At 43.3% G+C, this 20,023-nt stretch overlaps 1 protein-coding gene across 1 annotated transcript in view; it reads right to left on the reverse strand.

Annotated features, from left to right (window-relative positions):
* The window catches only part of LOC137439641 (sodium/glucose cotransporter 1-like), a 61,129-nt gene that overhangs the window by 4,063 nt on the left and 37,043 nt on the right, over positions 1 to 20,023 (reverse strand). Inside the window, exons 10-13 of the mRNA XM_068135594.2 lie at positions 17,889 to 17,996; positions 13,077 to 13,227; positions 10,059 to 10,227; positions 2,592 to 2,807 (exon numbers count right to left, since the gene is read on the reverse strand). Of these exons, the coding sequence (XP_067991695.2) occupies positions 2,592 to 2,807; positions 10,059 to 10,227; positions 13,077 to 13,227; positions 17,889 to 17,996 (644 nt within the window). The remainder of the gene's footprint in view (positions 1 to 2,591; positions 2,808 to 10,058; positions 10,228 to 13,076; positions 13,228 to 17,888; positions 17,997 to 20,023) is intronic.

A 20,023-nucleotide genomic window follows, 5' to 3' on the forward strand; every position in this document is an offset into this window, starting at 1 on the left:
GAGTTGGATTGAAGTGATACACCTGGTAAGATGGTCGGTGTGCCGGCATGTGATGGAGTTGTCCATAGGTACCAATGCATCACAAACTCTCTCAGATTTGCAACCAAACCAAACAGCCCCTAGCATTGCCACAATTCCATCAGCAGCACTTCGATTGGTATGATCCTGGTTTCGAATCTTGGTTGATCACTGAATTAACGCCAGGGGGGTTGATTCAGACTGTCATCCTTCCAATGTCGGCAAATTGAGTACCAGTTCACTGGTAATTCCCTGTGTGTCGCCGCAAGAGGCGACTTAAAGGGTTGGCGGCAGGAAGGGCATCCGGCCATAAAACATTGCTTCAAAAATGGGGACCACGGTGCCTGAAAAGAACAACCCCCGCTCTGCAGGGAAAAATGGCCTCTATAGGTGGTTCCTTTGTACAACAACAGCACTTTTTATGTTCAGTTCCTCCATTTTAGGTAAGCATAAGTATTGGACCAGATTAACTGAAAGTAAATTAAAGTAGTATAATAGTTTGTATTTGGTTGCATATCCCTTGCATACAAGAACTGCATCGAGTCTGTGACTCAGACATCACCAAACTCTTGGTGTCTTCTTTTGAGATGCTTTGTCAAGCCTTTACTGCAGCCATTTTCAGTTGTTGTTTGTTTTGTGGGGTTTCTGATTTTATTCTCCTCTTCCGAAAGTGAAATACATGCTCCATTGGATTTAAATCAGGAGATTGACTTGTCCAGTCTAAAACCTTTCACTTCCCCTGATTAACTCCTTGGTTGTGTTGGCAGTGTATTTTGGATCATTGTCTTGTTGCATGGTAAAGCGCCACCCAATGAGTTCGGAGGCATTTTCTTGTCCGTAGGTAGACGAAATGTTTCTGTACATTTCCAAATTTAATCTGCTGCTGCCATAATTAGTTACATCATCAATAAAGATAAGTGAGTTCGTTCCAGAGACAGTCCTGCAAGCCCAAGCCATGACACTACCTCGACCACACGTCACAGATGAGGTAGTATGCTTTGGATCAAATGCAGTTCCTTCCTTTCTCCACACTTTTGCCTTTCCTTCGCTTTGGTAAAGGTTTATCTTGGTCTCATCTGTCCATAAAACTTTGTTCCAGCAGTCACTGGGTCACCTATGTACTTCTTGGCAAATTCTAATCTGGCCTTTCCATTTTTGGTGCTGACGCGAGGTTTGCATCTTGCTATGTAGCCTTTGTAATTCTGCTGCTGAAGTCTTCTGCAAATGGTAGGTTTTGATACTTTCACCCTGAACTCTGGAGGTTCATGGTGATGTCACTGACAGTTATTTTACGGTTTGTCTTCACAGCTCTTATGATTTTTCTGTCATCAACTGCAGTTGTTGTCCCCCGTCGCACCGCGGAGCGAAAGGGGGACTATGGTTTTCCCCTCCGTCCGTGTGTGCGTGTGTGCGTCCGTGCGTGCATGTGTCCGTGCGTGCGTCCATGCGTGCGTGCGTGCGAACGTGCGTGCATGCATGCGTGCATGCGTAAGCAAAGGACCGAATTCTAATTTGGTGTGTGGGTGCAACCCATGTCAAAATCCAAGATGGCCACCGCCATGTATGTCTGACGCCATGTATGTCTGAACCTTGTGAGCGGAATATCTTGAAAAATAAGCGAAGTACCAACTTCTAATCTGGTGTGTGGGTATATCCATGCATAAGGAAGAACGCTATTGAAAATTGGGTCGCCACGTCAAAATCCAAGATGGCTGCCACCATATATATGTCTGAACCTTGTGAGCGAAATATCTTGAAAAATAAACGAACTACTAACTTCTAATGTGGTGTGTGGGTGTATCTACGATTAAGGGAGAATGTTATTGAAAATTGGGTCGCCACGTCAAAATCCAAGATGGCCGCCTTGCGTCTTCCACTTTGTCAACTCACATCACTTCAACGACGGGGGACCTAGGCGTAACGCTTGTTTTCCTTGGTAGACCTGGCCATTGTCTATTGTTAAGTACACTAGTGGTTTCTTTCTTTTTCAACATATTCCAAATTGTTGCATTTGCAATGTCCAATTTTTGTGCTGTGATTCTAGTTGAATTATTCTGTTCTTTCAGCTTCCAAATTGCTTATTTTTTCTTTCATAAACATTTCTCTGGTCTTCCTGTTGGTTTATGCCGACTGACTCCAAAGGCAGACTCCCGAGGTAAAAGCAAATGCTAAAACCAAGAATAGACATTCACAGATCTTTTATGTGTGAGCAATCAGTGCAACAAGAAACACCTGAGCACCAAGAATCACCTGTCAGTCATTTGTTCCAAAACTTGTGCTTACCTAAAATGGGGGAACTGAACATAAAAAGTGCTGTTGTTGTACAATGGTAAAACATATATACATAGAAATACCAAGAAATACAAGATGACGTCCTGCACTCTTGCCTAATTTTCATCTTTTGATCTCAAATACAAATTTCATGAGTTAAAACAATAATAACAAATTTGACTTCACCGTTCCAATACTTATGGGAGGCACTGTATATCAGCTCAATTTGATAACATTTTCACAGAAAATACTTAAAAAGCTACTCCAAGTAGTGAAGAAGCAAAATATATAAGTTTACATACATGTTTCTCATCAATAGGAGGCGTTAACAATGAAATAACCACAGTGATGATGCAGGTTATGATGAAAAGAATGATGGCGAAGTACAGGTAATGAACACCACAGATGATTGTCGGGCAGTTTGTTTTTTCAACACAACTTCCCGTGCCGTAAGCGAACTCTGTGATCAACCGAGCCAAGCCAACAAACAATCCCAAAACGAGGCCCCAAAATGCTCCCTGAAAAACAAAACCAAAAAAGCAAAAGTGAGCCACTGATACTTCACTGTCGCAACTTTCATGCAGGAGAAGGCCATATGGCTCATCAAGCCTGCGCTACATCAACACCACTTTCATTCAATCCAACAGTTAATGGACTTAAATTCATGTGGGGGTTTGGGAGGGTAGGGGTGGAGAAGAAGGAATGAGGACAGTAAAGCAAGTCCAGACATGACCTGGGTGTCCATATATGCAGAATGGGTTTCCACTCCAGCATCTGACCTCGCATTATTAAGAGCTCCACCAACAGGGCAGAGCAAACTCCCATCTGGAAGTGCATGGCAATACTTTAAGAAGAGGTGAACAATTAAAGATCCAAATTTCAGGCTTGATTTGGTTTTAAAAGCCCGATTATATCTCTGTTATAAAGCAGGAGTGTTCTTCCGTCCCCCGAACTACTCCCTCAGTTTTAGGGCTAGCCCCGCCAAACCTTCTGTGGAACCTTTTGGGTTCTCAGCTGTGTCCTTAGGTGGGTGGGAGGTTTTGTAAAAATGTTAATGATATTATGATTTTGAGATTTTGAGTCCTTCACAAACCTGGTCTCCATGCCTGACGTTTGACTGCAGGTAGCACAGGAATGTAGAACTTACTGGTTCATGGTTTTGGATTCGCTATTTCCGCATTGTCTTCTTGCATTTGGCCTCCCACCCATGCATATATATTTTTTCTTTTTGTATACAAGATCGAGGCTCGTGTAGGAGCTAACATTAATCACAAAAAAAAAACAGACACACAAAACATACAATAAAGGGAGCGGGAGACAAGATGGGGAGAGAGAGGGAAGCACACAAGTACAACAGCAGAGAACAGGGACATCGGAAGATCTGTGCGAGGGAGAGGGCTTGGGGGGAGGAGGCATGGGAAGGGGGGGGGGGTGGGAGAGGTATAAAACACATGGACACTGCTTGGACTTCCAGGAAAGAAGTCGATATTTCAAAAAAGTGGATCTGGGGTGAATTAACGGGGGTAGAAAAGATTAAGGTTTTGGATGGGGGAAGACAAGAGATGGTGGTGAACAGCTGTTTTAAAGACCTGGAGGTACAATATCAGGGTACAATTCAAGTCAATATATGAAAAAAATGGGCTGACTGTTAAAAAGTGGAACAAACGGTTTTTGATGGTTTTTGGTTTGTTGGGTCATACTGATAAACAAAAACGTCTATAGAAATCCGACCCCAGAAAGTTGTCTTTTTCCAAGATGGCGTCCAACATGGTCGACAGTCCTATAAAATGGCTACAAGTCATTTACTATTTACTCTGGAGTGATGATTTTGGTGTCTATGCCTAGTTTTAGGGGTCACGGAATCCCGTAAAACCAGTTAAAGTACGATTGAGTAATCAGGTATTATCCCATACCTTACGAATTGTGCCGTTCACAATAATGTCTCACCTTCAACTATTAATCTCGTCTAAAATATGTGTATCGGCCCAGATAATCTGATGAGTAGATGTTCCTTGTTATTTCAATTTGGTAAATATTACTTTTGATACTCTTTCAGATCTTCACGATGATCAGCAGCAGTGATGTTCAGGAGGTTTGTCCGCTTTGTCATAAGTCATTGGAGAAAAAGATGTCGTTGTCATACGTGAAAAGGTGTCATCCCCAATATCCTACGAGTACAATAGTGCCATGCAAGAGCTAAGCAATCTCTCGTACACTAACAGTGAACAACATAAGGAGGCCACTGAATCAAGAGTCCACAGAGACTTGTCTGATCTTGAAAAGATACATTCTAAGCTGGCGACCTGCTCTCCATTCTCTCAAGATCCATCTCTTAGAAACATCATCACTGGTGCTGTGGCTGAGGATGATGTTAATATACAGGGGTCAGAAACCGTGTGGAATAAGATCATTGAAAAAATGGTAGACCAGCCCATATTCTCATACTCATATAAAGAATAGCACAAAGCTAAGTCTCTCGGGGATGCGTCGGCTGTCAGAGTTGGGAGTGAGAAGACAATTGACCCTGCATTACTGTTTCAATGATTTATTGTTGTGTCACAAAATGGAGGCCTTTCACTGAAAGATGTTCTCATATATGAGCTAAGTACAGGTTGTTTCAAAAAAGGTGGACTATTTGAGGAGACTGATAGTCTGTCATTTCTAATGCTATACCCTTCTCTCTTGCAGGTTATGGTGGCGGTGCTATGCCATTTCCAACAAATAGTCAGTAGGACCCTAAGTCAACTATGGTGTTCACAGTGGAACAAAAAGTGAAAATCGTGACTTTGTGGTTTGAGACAAAATCCTACATGCAGGTGCGCCAACGATACTGTCAGTATTACGATGTTCAAGCCCGTAATGGGCCTTCCAATGGGAGCATTCAGCGGTTTGTGGAGCACTTCCAAGTACATGGAAGCATGAAAAATAAAAATAAAGACAACAGTGGCCACTCACCAAGTGTTACCAAGGACCAAGAAAACATTGATCTTGTGAGAGATTCTGCTATCGAAATTCCTAAGAAATACCACCATCGGCATTCCCAAGAACTGGTGATCTCACCCTCATCTGTGTGTCGCATTCTCACTTCTAAACTCAAACTTCACCCCTACATCATAACTGTAAGGCATAAACTAACTCTGAATGACATGGCAAGACGAGTAACAATGCGTAATTGGGTCAATGACCGAATGGAAAGGTACCCAAATTGGATCAACTCCTTGTAGTTCAGTGATGAAGCATACTTCATTTGAATGGGGCTAACAGCAATCACAACTCACATCACTAAGGTAGGTAATCACAACTCTGCACTTAGTAGAAAGGTTATAACCACAAAATAATTTGTGACACCAGAGCGTCTTCCTCCTACGGCTTCTGCCACAAAGTATCATGGCCTCCGCTTGTATTGTCAGACAATAGTCTGGTTGGGGAAGGATGCTGTTATGACCCCCCAACAAATTGGGGTTGGGGTCTCCAGGACAATAACCTACAACCCATCATGATGAAAAAGAACCCTGCCCCGGAAACCCTACTAAAGGGCATCCAATGCAATTGCACAACTGGCTGTAGCAACCAACGATGTAGCTGCAAGACATATGGACTTCCATGCACCCCTAATGTGGACAATGCCAGACAATTACTGTGACAATCCCACAATACTGCAGTTGAGGAAGGTGACAGTTATGACTAGTGAGAACGTTAATAGGTTTCATAATGGGTAATTGTGTATAAAACTGTATTGAAATCAGATGATGTTACATTTCATACTAAATAGTAACTTCATGTTACTTAAATTGGTTTTAATGTGTTCCTTGACCCCTGAAACTCAAGGATAGAAACCAAAATAACCACTCTAGGGTAAATAGTAAATGACTTAAAGCCATATTTAAAGTGTCTGGTGGCCATTTTGGACGCCATCTTGGAAATTACAACTTTCTGGTGGTCAGATTTCTATGGACTTTTCTTTTGTTCATCAGTACACCCCAACAAACCAAAATCCACCAAAATTTGTTGCAATTCTTTAAGGTTAAACCATATATTGACTCGGCTATACCTCGCTCGTTGCATTTAAACAAGAAATGAAAATAATTAGTTTTTCACATTCACTCCTTTTTTTTTCATTTACACCCCTTGATATTTTTCACATTTTGTTGTTACAGCCTTTAAATTTAGGCTGTAACGCAACAAAATGTGAAAAATGTCGAGGGACGTGAATACTTTCTGAAGGCACTGTAACTGTCTTCTTTTTTTTTCTTTCTCTTTTTTTACCAAAAACAAAGTTTGCAACTTTAATTGAACTATTTTTCTGATACCAATATTCACAGCCCTTGAATAGTAAAATTATATACTGTAACAAGTAGTAGGTTACCACAACCATCCTTTACCATGGGGAAGAACGTCAGCCGAGGCCCTTACTTTTTTTTTTCTTCCGCCCTCACCTTTTCACCTTTATTCCTTTTTAAATTAATTTTCTCCACAGCCGCTTGAGCGGTTGAAACGAAACTTTCAACACAGGAGCGTTTACCCATGGAAAATTTGTTTTTTAATAAAGGATGGGTTTGAGGATAGAGGAGTAGCAACTGCAACCCCAATCCAATTCCTCCTGATGACTCCATCTTTGCTCTTTGCTTATTCGGGTTCCATCTGGTTCAATGCAGTATTTGGTCTTCCATTTGATTACATGATGATTGGATGGAAAATGCGGCTTGCATCCCAAAAACTCTGGTTTCTGTAGGCACGGGTTGCAGGGTGTTTCACATATCAGGAATAAACAGCCTTGATCTCGCTTCGCTCGGCCTCAGTCAAACTAACTGGTTTGCTTTAAATAAAACAAGGGCATTCTGCAAGCATTCTGCAATTCTGCATTCTGCAATTCTATTCTGCAAGAATTCTGCATTCTGTATTCTGCAATTCTGCAATTCTGCAAGCATTCTGCAAGTTCTGGGCAAGCATTCTGAGTATTGCGCTGCAATACATGTCCCCTACCAAAGTTCAAAGTGCCATAACTTTGTCAAAAATGATCGAATATGCAAATGTATGCACGGTTGATGCTGGTTTTCAAACTTGATCTGACGTATGCTGAGACACGTGTGTCACGCCTCGCCTCATTGATAAGCCCACAAGGTCGCTCCGTGGAGCGGCCTGCACGTGTTGCACTGTGTGAATTATATAAATTATTACCAACTCACGGTCTGAGGTACTAGCGATTCAAGAGATATCCATTTTTAAAATATTTTCGTTTAATTAACGATATCTGCCAAACCATGTGCCCCATCGCAAATTCCAAAAGGACATTTTAGTAGACTGACATGCTGAACAGATTTGTGAGGCTGGGAGGGTTTGAGGGGTTACAAATGAGGGAGGGGCTCGGTTTTAAAGGTTCATGCTTAAAAACGTCATAACTCTGAAACCATCAGTAATTTATCATATTTTCCGGTTCACGATCAATGATCGATGTGTATATATATGTTGCTCGGCTTGGCTCCGCCCCTCCGGAAAGCACGCGCTGTGTTGACGTTCGCGAGACGAGGCTGAGGACGCGCAGTGCGGCTTGAGGAGAACTCGAGAATAAACAAGAGATATCCATTTTTTAAAAAATATTTTCGTTTAATTAACGATATCTGCCAAACCACGTGCCCTATCGCAAATTCCAAAAGGACATTTTAGTGCTGAACAGATCTGTGAAGTTTCCCCTCGATTGGATCAAAAATGAGGGAGCTCAGTTTTAAAGGTTCATGCTTAAAAACGTCATAACTCTGAAACCATGTGATGCATGACGTCATGCTCGCTGACTTTTTTGTTCGTCATGGGTATGCGATTCTGCCTGCAAAGTTTGGCCTCGATCTGTTCAGCCGTTGCAGAGAAAAAGGGGTTTTCGTTTTTTCACGAAAAACAATATGGCGGCAGAACCACGTGACCTGTGACGTCATAATTACCATTAAAATATTCTACAGACCGAGTCCATCATATGGTGAAAATTTGATCTCAATCGGTCCAATGATCGCAGAGAAATTGGTTTTTAAAGGAAATTAGAACTTAAAATGGCACTGAGTTAAGGATCATCAGAATTATCAGAATTACCAAAGTTCAAAGTGCCATAACTTTGTTTAAAATGATCGAAACGTCGTGAAGTTTGAACTTGACATGTATCTTATCATGAAGAAACCATGAGCCAAGTTTGAAATCATTAGCATTAAGCGTTTAGAAAAATAGTCCGGAAAACTGTTCTTTGCGTGATGGACTGACGGACTGACAGACTGACGGACTGAGGGACGGCGTGCAAACCTATAGTCCCCTCCGGTGTACACCGGTAGGGGACTAATAAACAAGCGTTACGCCTAGGTCCCCCTTCGGTGAAGTGATGTGAGTTCACAAAGTGGAAGACGCAAGGCGGCCATCTTGGATTTTGACGTGGCGACCCAATTTTCAATAGCGTTCTTCCTTATGCCGAGATACACCCACACACCAGATTAGAAGTTGGTACTTCGCTTATTTTTCAAGATATTCCGCTCACAAGGTTCAGACATATATATGATGGCGGCCATCTTGGATTTTGACGTGGCGATCCAATTTTCAATGGCGTTCTTCCTCATGCCGAGATACACCCACCCACCAGATTAGAAGTTAGTAGTTCGTTTATTTTTCGAGATATTTCGCTCACAAGGTTCAGACATATATATGGTGGCGGCCATCTTGAATTTTGACGTGGCGACCCAATTTTCAACAGCATTCTTCCTTATGCCGAGATACACCCACACACCAGATTAGAAGTTGGTACTTCGCTTATTTTTCAAGATATTCCGCTCACAAGGTTCAGACATATATATGATGGCGGCCATCTTGGATTTTGACGTGGCGATCCAATTTTCAATGGCGTTCTTCCTCATGCCGAGATACACCCACACACCAAATTAGAAGTTGGTACTTCGCGTATTTTTCAAGATATTCCGCTCACAAGGTTCAGACATACATGGCGGCGGCCATCTTGGATTTTGACGTGGGTTGCACCCACACACCAAATTCGAATTCGGTCCTTTGCTAACGCATGCACGCACGGACGCACGCACGCACGGACGGAGGGGAAAACCATAATCCCCCTTTCGCTCCGCGGTGCGACGGGGGACAAAAACAGATAAAGTTTGCATGCACATGATGTTTCTGTATTTGCATTTGTGTGTACACATTTCAATACACTAGGGCATTGCCCGTACTATATCTATATCTAAAATTATATCCCCCCCCCTCTATTTACATGAAATGGTTTGGTCCAAAGCGAACGGCTTGCGAGTACGGTGACAATCCCCCCCCTCTATTTACATGCAATGGTTTGGTCCAAAGCGAACGGCTTCCGGAGTTTGGTAAAGAAATCGCCATCGCGTGCACAAACGCGCAGGAAAGCGAATGAATCGCAAATTCGGTTTTATTAGTTTTAAAACATAGTTTAACGCCAACATAGTTTGCAAACGTGAAATAAATGAATACGCTCTCAAATGTGCCATCCGAGGCAGAGTGTGTCCTCCACGTTCGGCACACGCGATCGTTCGCTGCTCTCTGATTGGTTGAATCGTTTTTTGGACATAGCTCGGTAAGTAATTGTCCGATTAATATGAAACCTTGAAAAGGCACATCCTCGGGTCCCCAGCAATATACCTGGCAAGTTAAAAGTATATCGGACCCGTGGTTGTCGAGAAACAGCGGTCACAGACAAACAGACGTACAAACGTACAGAGATTACTGGAATTATAGATAGATAATCTGATCTGTCAACTCACCTGCTCATTGATGCGTTTAATGAAGACAGCAAGGAAGAAGACAGCGGAAATGGGGGGACCTAGATAGCTGCTTATAGACTGGATATAGTCAAAGAGCTTTCCACTTTGTGCTCCTTGAATGATTGGGATCCAGGCGATGCTGATACCAATGAGTACCAAGATAAATACACTGAAAATACACATTGAATCACTCCATGTTAAATAATCCTGCAATTTACTTTGAAATTGAAAGAAAAACTAAAAATAGAATTTTTCAATTATGGAGAAAAAGAAAAATAGTAAAAACAGAAGAATAGAAGAAAAAATTGAACTTTTGAAAGAAAAATAACAATGCAAATGAAAAATAATTATCAATAATTTCTGAAAACAGATACTGTACGAGGTTGACACTTAGACAAATAATATTTGCAACAAACTTTGAAAATCTGCTTCTAATTGTAAAAAACGATGTTAAAGAATTATCATTCATTCATTTCTTTACATTTATTTCTTTTAGCAGTTTATTCATTGACTTTGACATTTATGGAACTTTGTGTCATTCATCGCTTCAAAATGGTTAATGCTATAGGTACAACATTTGTGACATAGATAATGCGCTGAAAATGTTCCGAAAGGAGTCTTCACTCTTAACATTGATGTTGTAGAATTTTTTGCTACATTCTTGGAACCAATGGTACCTTGGAACCTTATATCTTAAATAGCAGAACGAAGTTTGGTTCTGATTTTTAAAATAACCCACTCTCTGCTCGCTACTCCACTAACCCACTACTCCACAATCTGCCGCTCCATTCCTCATCCCTCAGATCGGCAGTCTGCAGCCTCCTCACTCCCTGCAGACCTGGACAACATCACAGACTGGGCAAACAAGTGGAACATGTCTTTCAATCCTGACAAATCTCACACTCTCACGATGTCTCTCCGAAAAGACCGACTGGACAACCCTCCCATCTACTTTCTGAACAATCCTCTCCAAGAAGTTCTGTCACTCAAGCTTTTGGGTCTCACTATCTGCCATGATCTTTCCTGGGAAAACCACATTTCCAAGCTGGCCTCCAAAGCCAGTTGCCGACTGGGCATCCTCCGTCGTGCGAAGTCCTCCCTTGGCACACCTGAGCTCCTCACCACATACAAGGCTTTCATCCGCAGCTCAATGGAGTACTGCTCTCCCCTCTGGGCTGGTGCTCCTGCCTCACACCTAGCTCGTCTTCACGCTGTTGAAACCAAAGCGTTCAGAATCATTGGAATCTCCTGCGATGAAGCTAACTCCAAGGGCCTTTCACTCACTCACCGCAGGCAGGTTGGTGGTCTTTCCGTCTTCTACCGACTCCTCTCCGGCCTTGCCCCTCCAGCTCTCTCTCTCTGGGCTCTGTCCCCCAAATATTCCTACAGGTCGCACAAGATCTGCCTGCAACCCTCTTATGGTTAAACTGCCAAAATCAAGACTCTCTGCTCACCTTCACTCCTTCATTCCTCTTTTCTCCCACCTCTGGAACAAACTCCCTCACTCTCTTCAATCCCACTCCTCCCTCCAGGTCTTTAAAACGGCTGTTCACCACCATCTCTTATCTTCCCCAATCCAAAACCTTGATCTTTTCTACCCCCGCTAATTTCACCCCAAATCCACTTTTTTGAGGTGACTTTTGTCTTCTTTCCTGGAAGTTCTTGGTGTCCTTGCGTTTTATACCTATCCTGCCTCCCCCCAGGCCCTCTGCCTCCCACACATCTCCCGATGTCCCTGCCTTCAAATGTTGTGTTTGTGTGCTTCCTCCCCTTCTCTCCCCATCTTGTCGACCGCTCCCCTTATTATATACTTTGTTTGCTTGTTTGTTTGATTTGTTTGTTTGATAAATGTTAGCTCTTTCACGAGCCTCGACTCTGTATACCAAAAAAAAACAAAAAAAAACCCTATGGTGGCCATCTTCAATTTCAAAATTTTCAATGGTGTATATGTGCCCCCAGGGCTATTGAAGAAATTTCCAATTTGGTGTTCAGCTGATAAAATAGATGCCAACATTGACACGGCTGATGGACGCAACACGGTCCATGGGACTGCCCTTGCAATCCACCAACGAGTCCCTCCACATGTATCAGAATATGAGACTGGATGAGCCAATGAAACTGGATGACAAAACATCAGCAACCCTGCAAAATGTTCCCTTTCTCCAATCCCCACACAGTCACTGTACATCATCATGTACTATTACTGGAAACCTAAAGTTGTTGATACAACACAGCATGATCTTGCCTGGCTACTTGTACCATATTCTCAGTGGAGACAGTGGAAGGAGTACCAGTCTGGTCGGCATACAATTATCTTGTGCACACTCCAGAAATGGATAACAAATATCACAGTGATCTAGAAAATCTAGATCATATACTGCCTATTATCAATACATCAGCTCATGAGTGGAGGATTCTGCCATCGGGGTTTATTGAAAAAAAATGGAACTAACCCGTTAGTTTGTCACAAAAAGACAACCGGACACATAAAACATAAGATAAAGGGAGAAGGAGACAAGATGGGGGGAGAGAGAAGCACACAAGTACAACATTTGAGAGCAGGGACATCGGGAGATCTGTGGGAGGGAGAGGGCTTGGGGGAGGTGGGAGAGGTAAAAAAAACACTGACACAGCTAGGACTTCCAGGAAAGAAGTTCGTATTTTAAAAAAGTGGATCTGGGGTGAATTAACGGGGGTAGAAAAGATCAAGGTTTTCGATGGGGGATAATTTAAAACAGCTGTTTTAAAGACCTGGAGGGAGGAGAGGGATTGAGGAAAGTGAGGGAGTTTGAGGCGGGAGAAAATTTGTTCCAGAGGCGGGAGAAAATAGGAATGAAAGGGTGAAGGTGAGCAGAGAGTTTTGATTTTGGCAGCTTATCCATAAGAGTAATTTTTTTTTTTTTTGTATACAAGTTCGAGGCTCGTGTTAGAGCTAAAACAGGGTTGCAACGATTGTTGAATATTTATTCAACAATAAAAATACACATCACCTGAATATATAAAATGTGTGTTCCTTACCGTCCTGCGATCATGAGCTCCCTCTCTTTTGCTTTCCATCGAATCCTTGCATATATGTCCATGGTGAAGAGGGTGCTGGCGCTATTAAATATGGCTGACAAAGCTCCCATAAGAGATGCCAACATCACAGCCATCATGAGGCCACGCAGACCTATGGGTTACACTCTTTGATTCCAAATCTCAGCATGAATCGTTTGTAATTTAACACATTCAATGTCAGGCGAATGTATTAAAGCTGCAACAAAAACACCATTTCATCATGCAATTGGGCTTGCAGGACGGCCTAGAGCAGGGGGTTCCCAAATCCAGGGTCGCGACCCAAACTTGAAATCCCCTCCTCAAAATCCAGGTTTTTTGAGAAGGGGTTTTCAGCTTGAAAGCTTTTTGTCTGACATTTTTATCATAGGTAACGGTACCAATTAGGTACAGGTACCAACCAGTAGATCCCTCGGATTGACGTTAAATGGGCGTTCCGTCTGCCAGCATTCCTTAGTGGACATTAAAGATCCCGTGGTGTCCTTCATGAAGAGTAGGTGAGCTATCGCCACCACCATGAACAAATTCCTAATTCCTGCCCTGACCGACAGAGGGCATTGCATCAGTGACACAGCGATGCTACCACCAATGAAGCGACCCTGCAGCCTTGTGCTGCATACGAACATAGAAGAAGAATCATGCAATTGAAGAATTGCGTACTCTCCTACCCTTCATTGTTGCCCCCATCCCTTGTTTGTCTGTCTCCGTCTATTTTCTCCCTTGGCCCTACTGTTAGTATTTTCCCCCTTCCCCTTCTGCTGTTCTGCTGTTACATTCTGCTGTTAGTGTTTTCCCCCTTCCCCTTCTGCTGTTCTGCTGTTAGTGTTTTCCCCCTTCCCCTTCGGCTGTTACATTCTGCTGTTAGTGTTTTCCCCCTTCCCCTTCTGCTGTTACATTCTGCTGTTAGTGTTTTCCCCCGTCCCCTTCTGCTGTTACGTTCTGCTGTTCTGCTGTTAATGTTTTCCCCCTTCCCCTTCTGCTGTCACATTCTGCTGTTAGTGTTTTCCCCCGTCCCCTTCTGCTGCTACATTCTGCTGTTAGTGTTTTCCCCCGTCCCCTTCTGCTGTTACGTTCTGCTGTTCTGCTGTTAATGTTTTCCCCCTTCCCCTTCTGCTGCTACATTCTGCTGTTAATGTTTTCCCCCGTCCCCTTCTGCTGCTACATTCTGCTGTTAGTGTTTTCCCCCGTCCCCTTCTGCTGTTACGTTCTGCTGTTCTGCTGTTAATGTTTTCCCCCTTCCCCTTCTGCTGTCACATTCTGCTGTTAGTGTTTTCCCCCTTCCCCTTCTGCTGTTACGTTCTGCTGTTAGTGCTTTCCCCCTTCCCCTTCTGCTGTTACGTTCTGCTGTTAGTGTTTTCCCCCCTTTCCCTTATGCTGTTACATTCTGCTGTTCTGCTGTTAGTGTTTTCCCCCTTCCCCTTCTGCTGTTACGTTCTGCTGTTAGTGTTTTCCCCCTTTCCCTTATGCTGTTACGTTCTGCTGTTAGTGTTTTCCCCCTTCCCCTTCTGCTGTTACATTCTGCTGTTAGTGTTTTCCCCCTTCCCCTTCTGCTGTTACGTTCTGCTGTTAGTGTTTTCCCCCTTCCCCTTCGGCTGTTACATTCTGCTGTTAGTGTTTTCCCCCTTCCCCTTCTGCTGTTACGTTCTGCTGTTCTGCTGTTAGTGTTTTCCTCCTTCCCCTTCTGCTGTTACATTCTGCTGTTCTGCTGTTAGTGTTTTCCCCCCTTCCCCTTCTGCTGTTCTGCTGTTAGTGTTTTCCCCCTTCCCCTTCTGCTGTTACATTCTGCTGTTAGTGTTTTCCCCCTTCCCCTTCTGCTGTTACATTCTGCTGTTAGTGTTTTCCCCCTTCCCCTTCTGCTGTTCTGCTGTTAGTGTTTTCCCCCTTCCCCTTCGGCTGTTATATTCTGCTGTTTGTGTTTTCCCCCTTCCCCTTCTGCTGTTACATTCTGCTGTTAGTGTTTTCCCCCGTCCCCTTCTGCTGTTACGTTCTGCTGTTAGTGTTTTCCCCCTTCCCCTTCTGCTGTTACATTCTGCTGTTAGTGTTTTCCCCCTTCCCCTTCGGCTGTTATATTCTGCTGTTAGTGTTTTCCCCCTTCCCCTTCGGCTGTTATATTCTGCTGTTAGTGTTTTCCCCCTTCCCCTTCGGCTGTTATATTCTGCTGTTAGTGTTTTCCCCCTTCCCCTTCTGCTGTTATATTCTGCTGTTAGTGTTTTCCCCCTTCCCCTTCGGCTGTTATATTCTGCTGTTAGTGTTTTCCCCCTTCCCCTTCTGCTGTTATATTCTGCTGTTAGTGTTTTCCCCCTTCCCCTTCGGCTGTTATATTCTGCTGTTAGTGTTTTCCCCCTTCCCCTTCTGCTGTTCTGCTGTTAGTGTTTTCCCCCTTCCCCTTCGGCTGTTATATTCTGCTGTTAGTGTTTTCCCCCTTCCCCTTCTGCTGTTACATTCTGCTGTTAGTGTTTTCCCCCGTCCCCTTCTGCTGTTACGTTCTGCTGTTAGTGTTTTCCCCCTTCCCCTTCTGCTGTTACATTTTGCTGTTAGTGTTTTCCCCCTTCCCCTTCTGCTGTTATATTCTGCTGTTAGTGTTTTCCCCCTTCCCCTTCTGCTGTTATATTCTGCTGTTAGTGTTTTCCCCCTTCCCCTTCTGCTGTTATATTCTGCTGTTAGTGTTTTCCCCCTTCCCCTTCTGCTGTTAGTGTTTTCCCCCTTCCCCTTCTGCTGTTATATTCTGCTGTTAGTGTTTTCCCCCTTCCCCTTCTGCTGTTATATTCTGCTGTTAGTGTTTTCCCCCTTCCCCTTCTGCTGTTATATTCTGCTGTTAGTGTTTTCCCCCTTCCCCTTCTGCTGTTATATTCTGCTGTTAGTGTTTTCCCCCTTCCCCTTCTGCTGTTATATTCTGCTGTTAGTGTTTTCCCCCTTCCCCTTCGGCTGTTATATTCTGCTGTTAGTGTTTTCCCCCTTCCCCTTCTGCTGTTACGTTCTGCTGTTCTGCTGTTAGTGTTTTCCTCCTTCCCCTTCTGCTGTTACGTTCTGCTGTTCTGCTGTTAGTGTTTTCCTCCTTCCCCTTCTGCTGTTACATTCTGCTGTTCTGCTGCTAGTGTTTTCCCCCTTCCCCTTCTGCTGTTATATTCTGCTGTTAGTGTTTTCCCCCTTCCCCTTCGGCTGTTATATTCTGCTGTTAGTGTTTTCCCCCTTCCCCTTCTGCTGTTACGTTCTGCTGTTCTGCTGTTAGTGTTTCCCCCCTTCCCCTTCGGCTGTTACGTGCTGCTGTTCTGCTGTTAGTGTTTTCCTCCTTCCCCTTCTGCTGTTATATTCTGCTGTTAGTGTTTTCCCCCTTCCCCTTCTGCTGTTATATTCTGCTGTTAGTGTTTTCCCCCTTCCCCTTCTGCTGTTATATTCTGCTGTTAGTGTTTTCCCCCTTCCCCTTCGGCTGTTATATTCTGCTGTTAGTGTTTTCCCCCTTCCCCTTCTGCTGTTATATTCTGCTGTTAGTGTTTTCCCCCTTCCCCTTCTGCTGTTATATTCTGCTGTTAGTGTTTTCCCCCTTCCCCTTCTGCTGTTATATTCTGCTGTTAGTGTTTTCCCCCCTTCCCCTTCTGCTGTTATATTCTGCTGTTAGTGTTTTCCCCCTTCCCCTTCGGCTGTTATATTCTGCTGTTAGTGTTTTCCCCCTTCCCCTTCTGCTGTTACGTTCTGCTGTTCTGCTGTTAGTGTTTCCCCCCTTCCCCTTCGGCTGTTACGTTCTGCTGTTCTGCTGTTAGTGTTTTCCTCCTTCCCCTGCTGCTGTTACATTCTGCTGTTCTGCTGCTAGTGTTTTCCCCCTTCCCCTTCGGCTGTTATATTCTGCTGTTAGTGTTTTCCCCCTTCCCCTTCTGCTGTTACGTTCTGCTGTTCTGCTGTTAGTGTTTCCCCCCTTCCCCTTCGGCTGTTACGTGCTGCTGTTCTGCTGTTAGTGTTTTCCTCCTTCCCCTTCTGCTGTTATATTCTGCTGTTAGTGTTTTCCCCCTTCCCCTTCTGCTGTTATATTCTGCTGTTAGTGTTTTCCCCCTTCCCCTTCTGCTGTTATATTCTGCTGTTAGTGTTTTCCCCCTTCCCCTTCGGCTGTTATATTCTGCTGTTAGTGTTTTCCCCCTTCCCCTTCTGCTGTTATATTCTGCTGTTAGTGTTTTCCCCCTTCCCCTTCTGCTGTTATATTCTGCTGTTAGTGTTTTCCCCCTTCCCCTTCTGCTGTTATATTCTGCTGTTAGTGTTTTCCCCCTTCCCCTTCTGCTGTTATATTCTGCTGTTAGTGTTTTCCCCCTTCCCCTTCGGCTGTTATATTCTGCTGTTAGTGTTTTCCCCCTTCCCCTTCTGCTGTTACGTTCTGCTGTTCTGCTGTTAGTGTTTCCCCCCTTCCCCTTCGGCTGTTACGTTCTGCTGTTCTGCTGTTAGTGTTTTCCCCCTTCCCCTTCTGCTGTTACGTTCTGCTGTTCTGCTGTTAGTGTTTTCCTCCTTCCCCTTCTGCTGTTACATTCTGCTGTTCTGCTGCTAGTGTTTTCTCCCTTCTCCTGTTACGTAACATTTTGTTATGTTGCGTCCTGATCCGTTCATCGTTCTAGCTTTTTATAGAACCTTGACCATGGAAAAAAAAAAAGTGCCTTCATTCATTTGTACAGTATTTATATAAAAAAGATGACATCCTCGCAGTATGCCGTCAATAATGCAGTATTTGACACAAATTTTAAGAAAACGATCAATTAAGTCTGTTTAAAAATAATGCTTTGACAGTGTTCAACTTACCGTTCGGCAGGAGTTTTATAACAAGAGTGGGGTACGCAATGTTTGAACATCCAACTGGCGTTCCACAATATTCTATGCACTTACTTGGTTCAACACAAGCCACAATATCTGCAAAAATATTTGTTTTGAAATATTAGCTCATGCAAGGAAATGCGTCTGGAGAAGCAAGAAGTCGTAAACATTTTTTGCTTGGTGATGTCACTGGTGATTAACAGCTGCACATCATCGACAGCCCAGAATTCAGTCCACATGAAACGGTTTCCTTATAATTTACATCAAATATAAAATCAAACTTTAATGATCTGCGGAACGGAGACCATGCATTGTGAGCCATGTCCATGGATAGCCGTCTTTATGCCTCCGGCGACTGTTTTCAGGTTGTCCGTCCGGCTGTCCATCCTTCCGTCCGTCCGTGATAGGTTTTCGTTACCGCGATAACTTGAGAACAGCTGACGGGCTATTAGTCAAACTTGGTGCAGGTGTGTATAATGAGGTAAAGATGGATTGATTGCATTTTGGGGTCAAAGGTCAGAGGTCATGTTAGGTTAAAATGTGCTAATTTGTGAACAGCTGAAGGGCTATTAGTCAAACTTGGTGCAGGTGTGTATAATGAGGTAAAGATGAATTGATTGCATTTTGGGGTCAAAGGTCAGAGGTCATGTTAGGTTAAAATGTGCTAATTTGTGAACAGCTGAAGGGCTATTAGTCAAACTTGGTGCAGGTGTGTATAATGAGGTAAAGATGAATTGATTGCATTTTGGGGTCAAAGGTCAGAGGTCATGTTAGGTTAAAATGTGCTAATTTGTGAACAGCTGAAGGGCTATTAGTCAAACTTGGTGCAGGTGTGTATAATGAGGTAAAGATGAATTGATTGCATTTTGGGGTCAAAGGTCAGAGGTCATGTTAGGTTAAAATGTGCTAACTTGTGAACAGCTGAAGGGCTATTAGTCAAACTTGGTGCAGGTGTGTATAATGAGGTAAATAATAATAATAATAATTCATTTATTTTGTATAGCGCTTTTCCAGAAGCCCAAAGGCGCTTTGACAGAGTGGAAAACATAATGCATAACAATACATGAAAACAACAATTGCAAAAAGACAAGAATCAAGAAAACAAACAGCAGCGATATACGGCATATATATAAGACAAGAATCAAAAAGACAAGACAAGAATCAATAGGGAAATATTTAAAGCAAAAGGAGGGAGAAGGAGAAGAGATAGTCAGGGGTTAAATGCTGTGGGTTGAATGTTGAATGCAGCGTTGAACAGGTGGGTCTTTAGTGATGTTTTGAATGTGGTGAGTGAGGAGGAGTCTCTGATGGTGTGAGGTAGTGAGTTCCAGAGGGTGGGAGCAGCGATGGAGAAGGCCCTGTCCCCCCAGGATCTGAATTTGGTCCGGATGGAGGGGGTCAGGATTGATTGCATTTGATTTGCATTTGTAAAGATGAATTGATTGCATTTTGGGGTCAAAGGTCAGAGGTCATGTTAGGTTACAATGTGCTAATTTGTGAACAGCTGAAGGGCTATTAGTCAAACTTGGTGCAGGTGTGTATAATGAGGTAAAGATGAATTGATTGCATTTTGGGGTCAAAGGTCAGAGGTCATGTTAGGTTAAAATGTGCTAACTTGTGAACAGCTGAAGGGCTATTAGTCAAACTTGGTGCAGGTGTGTATAATGAGGTAAAGATGAATTGATTGCATTTTGGGGTCAAAGGTCAGAGGTCATGTTAGGTTAAAATGTGCTAACTTGTGAACAGCTGATGGGCTATTAGTCAAACTTGGTGCAGGTGTGTATAATGAGGTAAAGATGAATTGGTTACATTTTGGGGTCAAAGGCCAAAGGTCAGAGGTCATGTTAGGTAAAAAAAATACTGTTACTGCAATAACTTGTGAACCAGTGATGGGATTCTGACCACATTTTGTACAATTATGTGGAATGATGCAAAGATGGACTGATTCGATTTTGGGGTCAAGAGGTCAAAGGTCAAAGTCTGTAATAGGTCGATAACTTGACAAGGGTAAAGGGATCTAATTCAAACTTGGTACAGACATGTATAATGATGTAAAGATTAACTGATTAGATTTTGGTGTCCTGGGATCAAAGGTCAGAGGTCATGTAAGGTAAAACTGTGCT

This window comes from Myxine glutinosa, chromosome 14, assembly GCF_964187855.1.
Source record: "Myxine glutinosa chromosome 14, kmMyxGlut1.1, whole genome shotgun sequence".
Taxonomy (NCBI): domain Eukaryota; kingdom Metazoa; phylum Chordata; class Myxini; order Myxiniformes; family Myxinidae; genus Myxine; species Myxine glutinosa.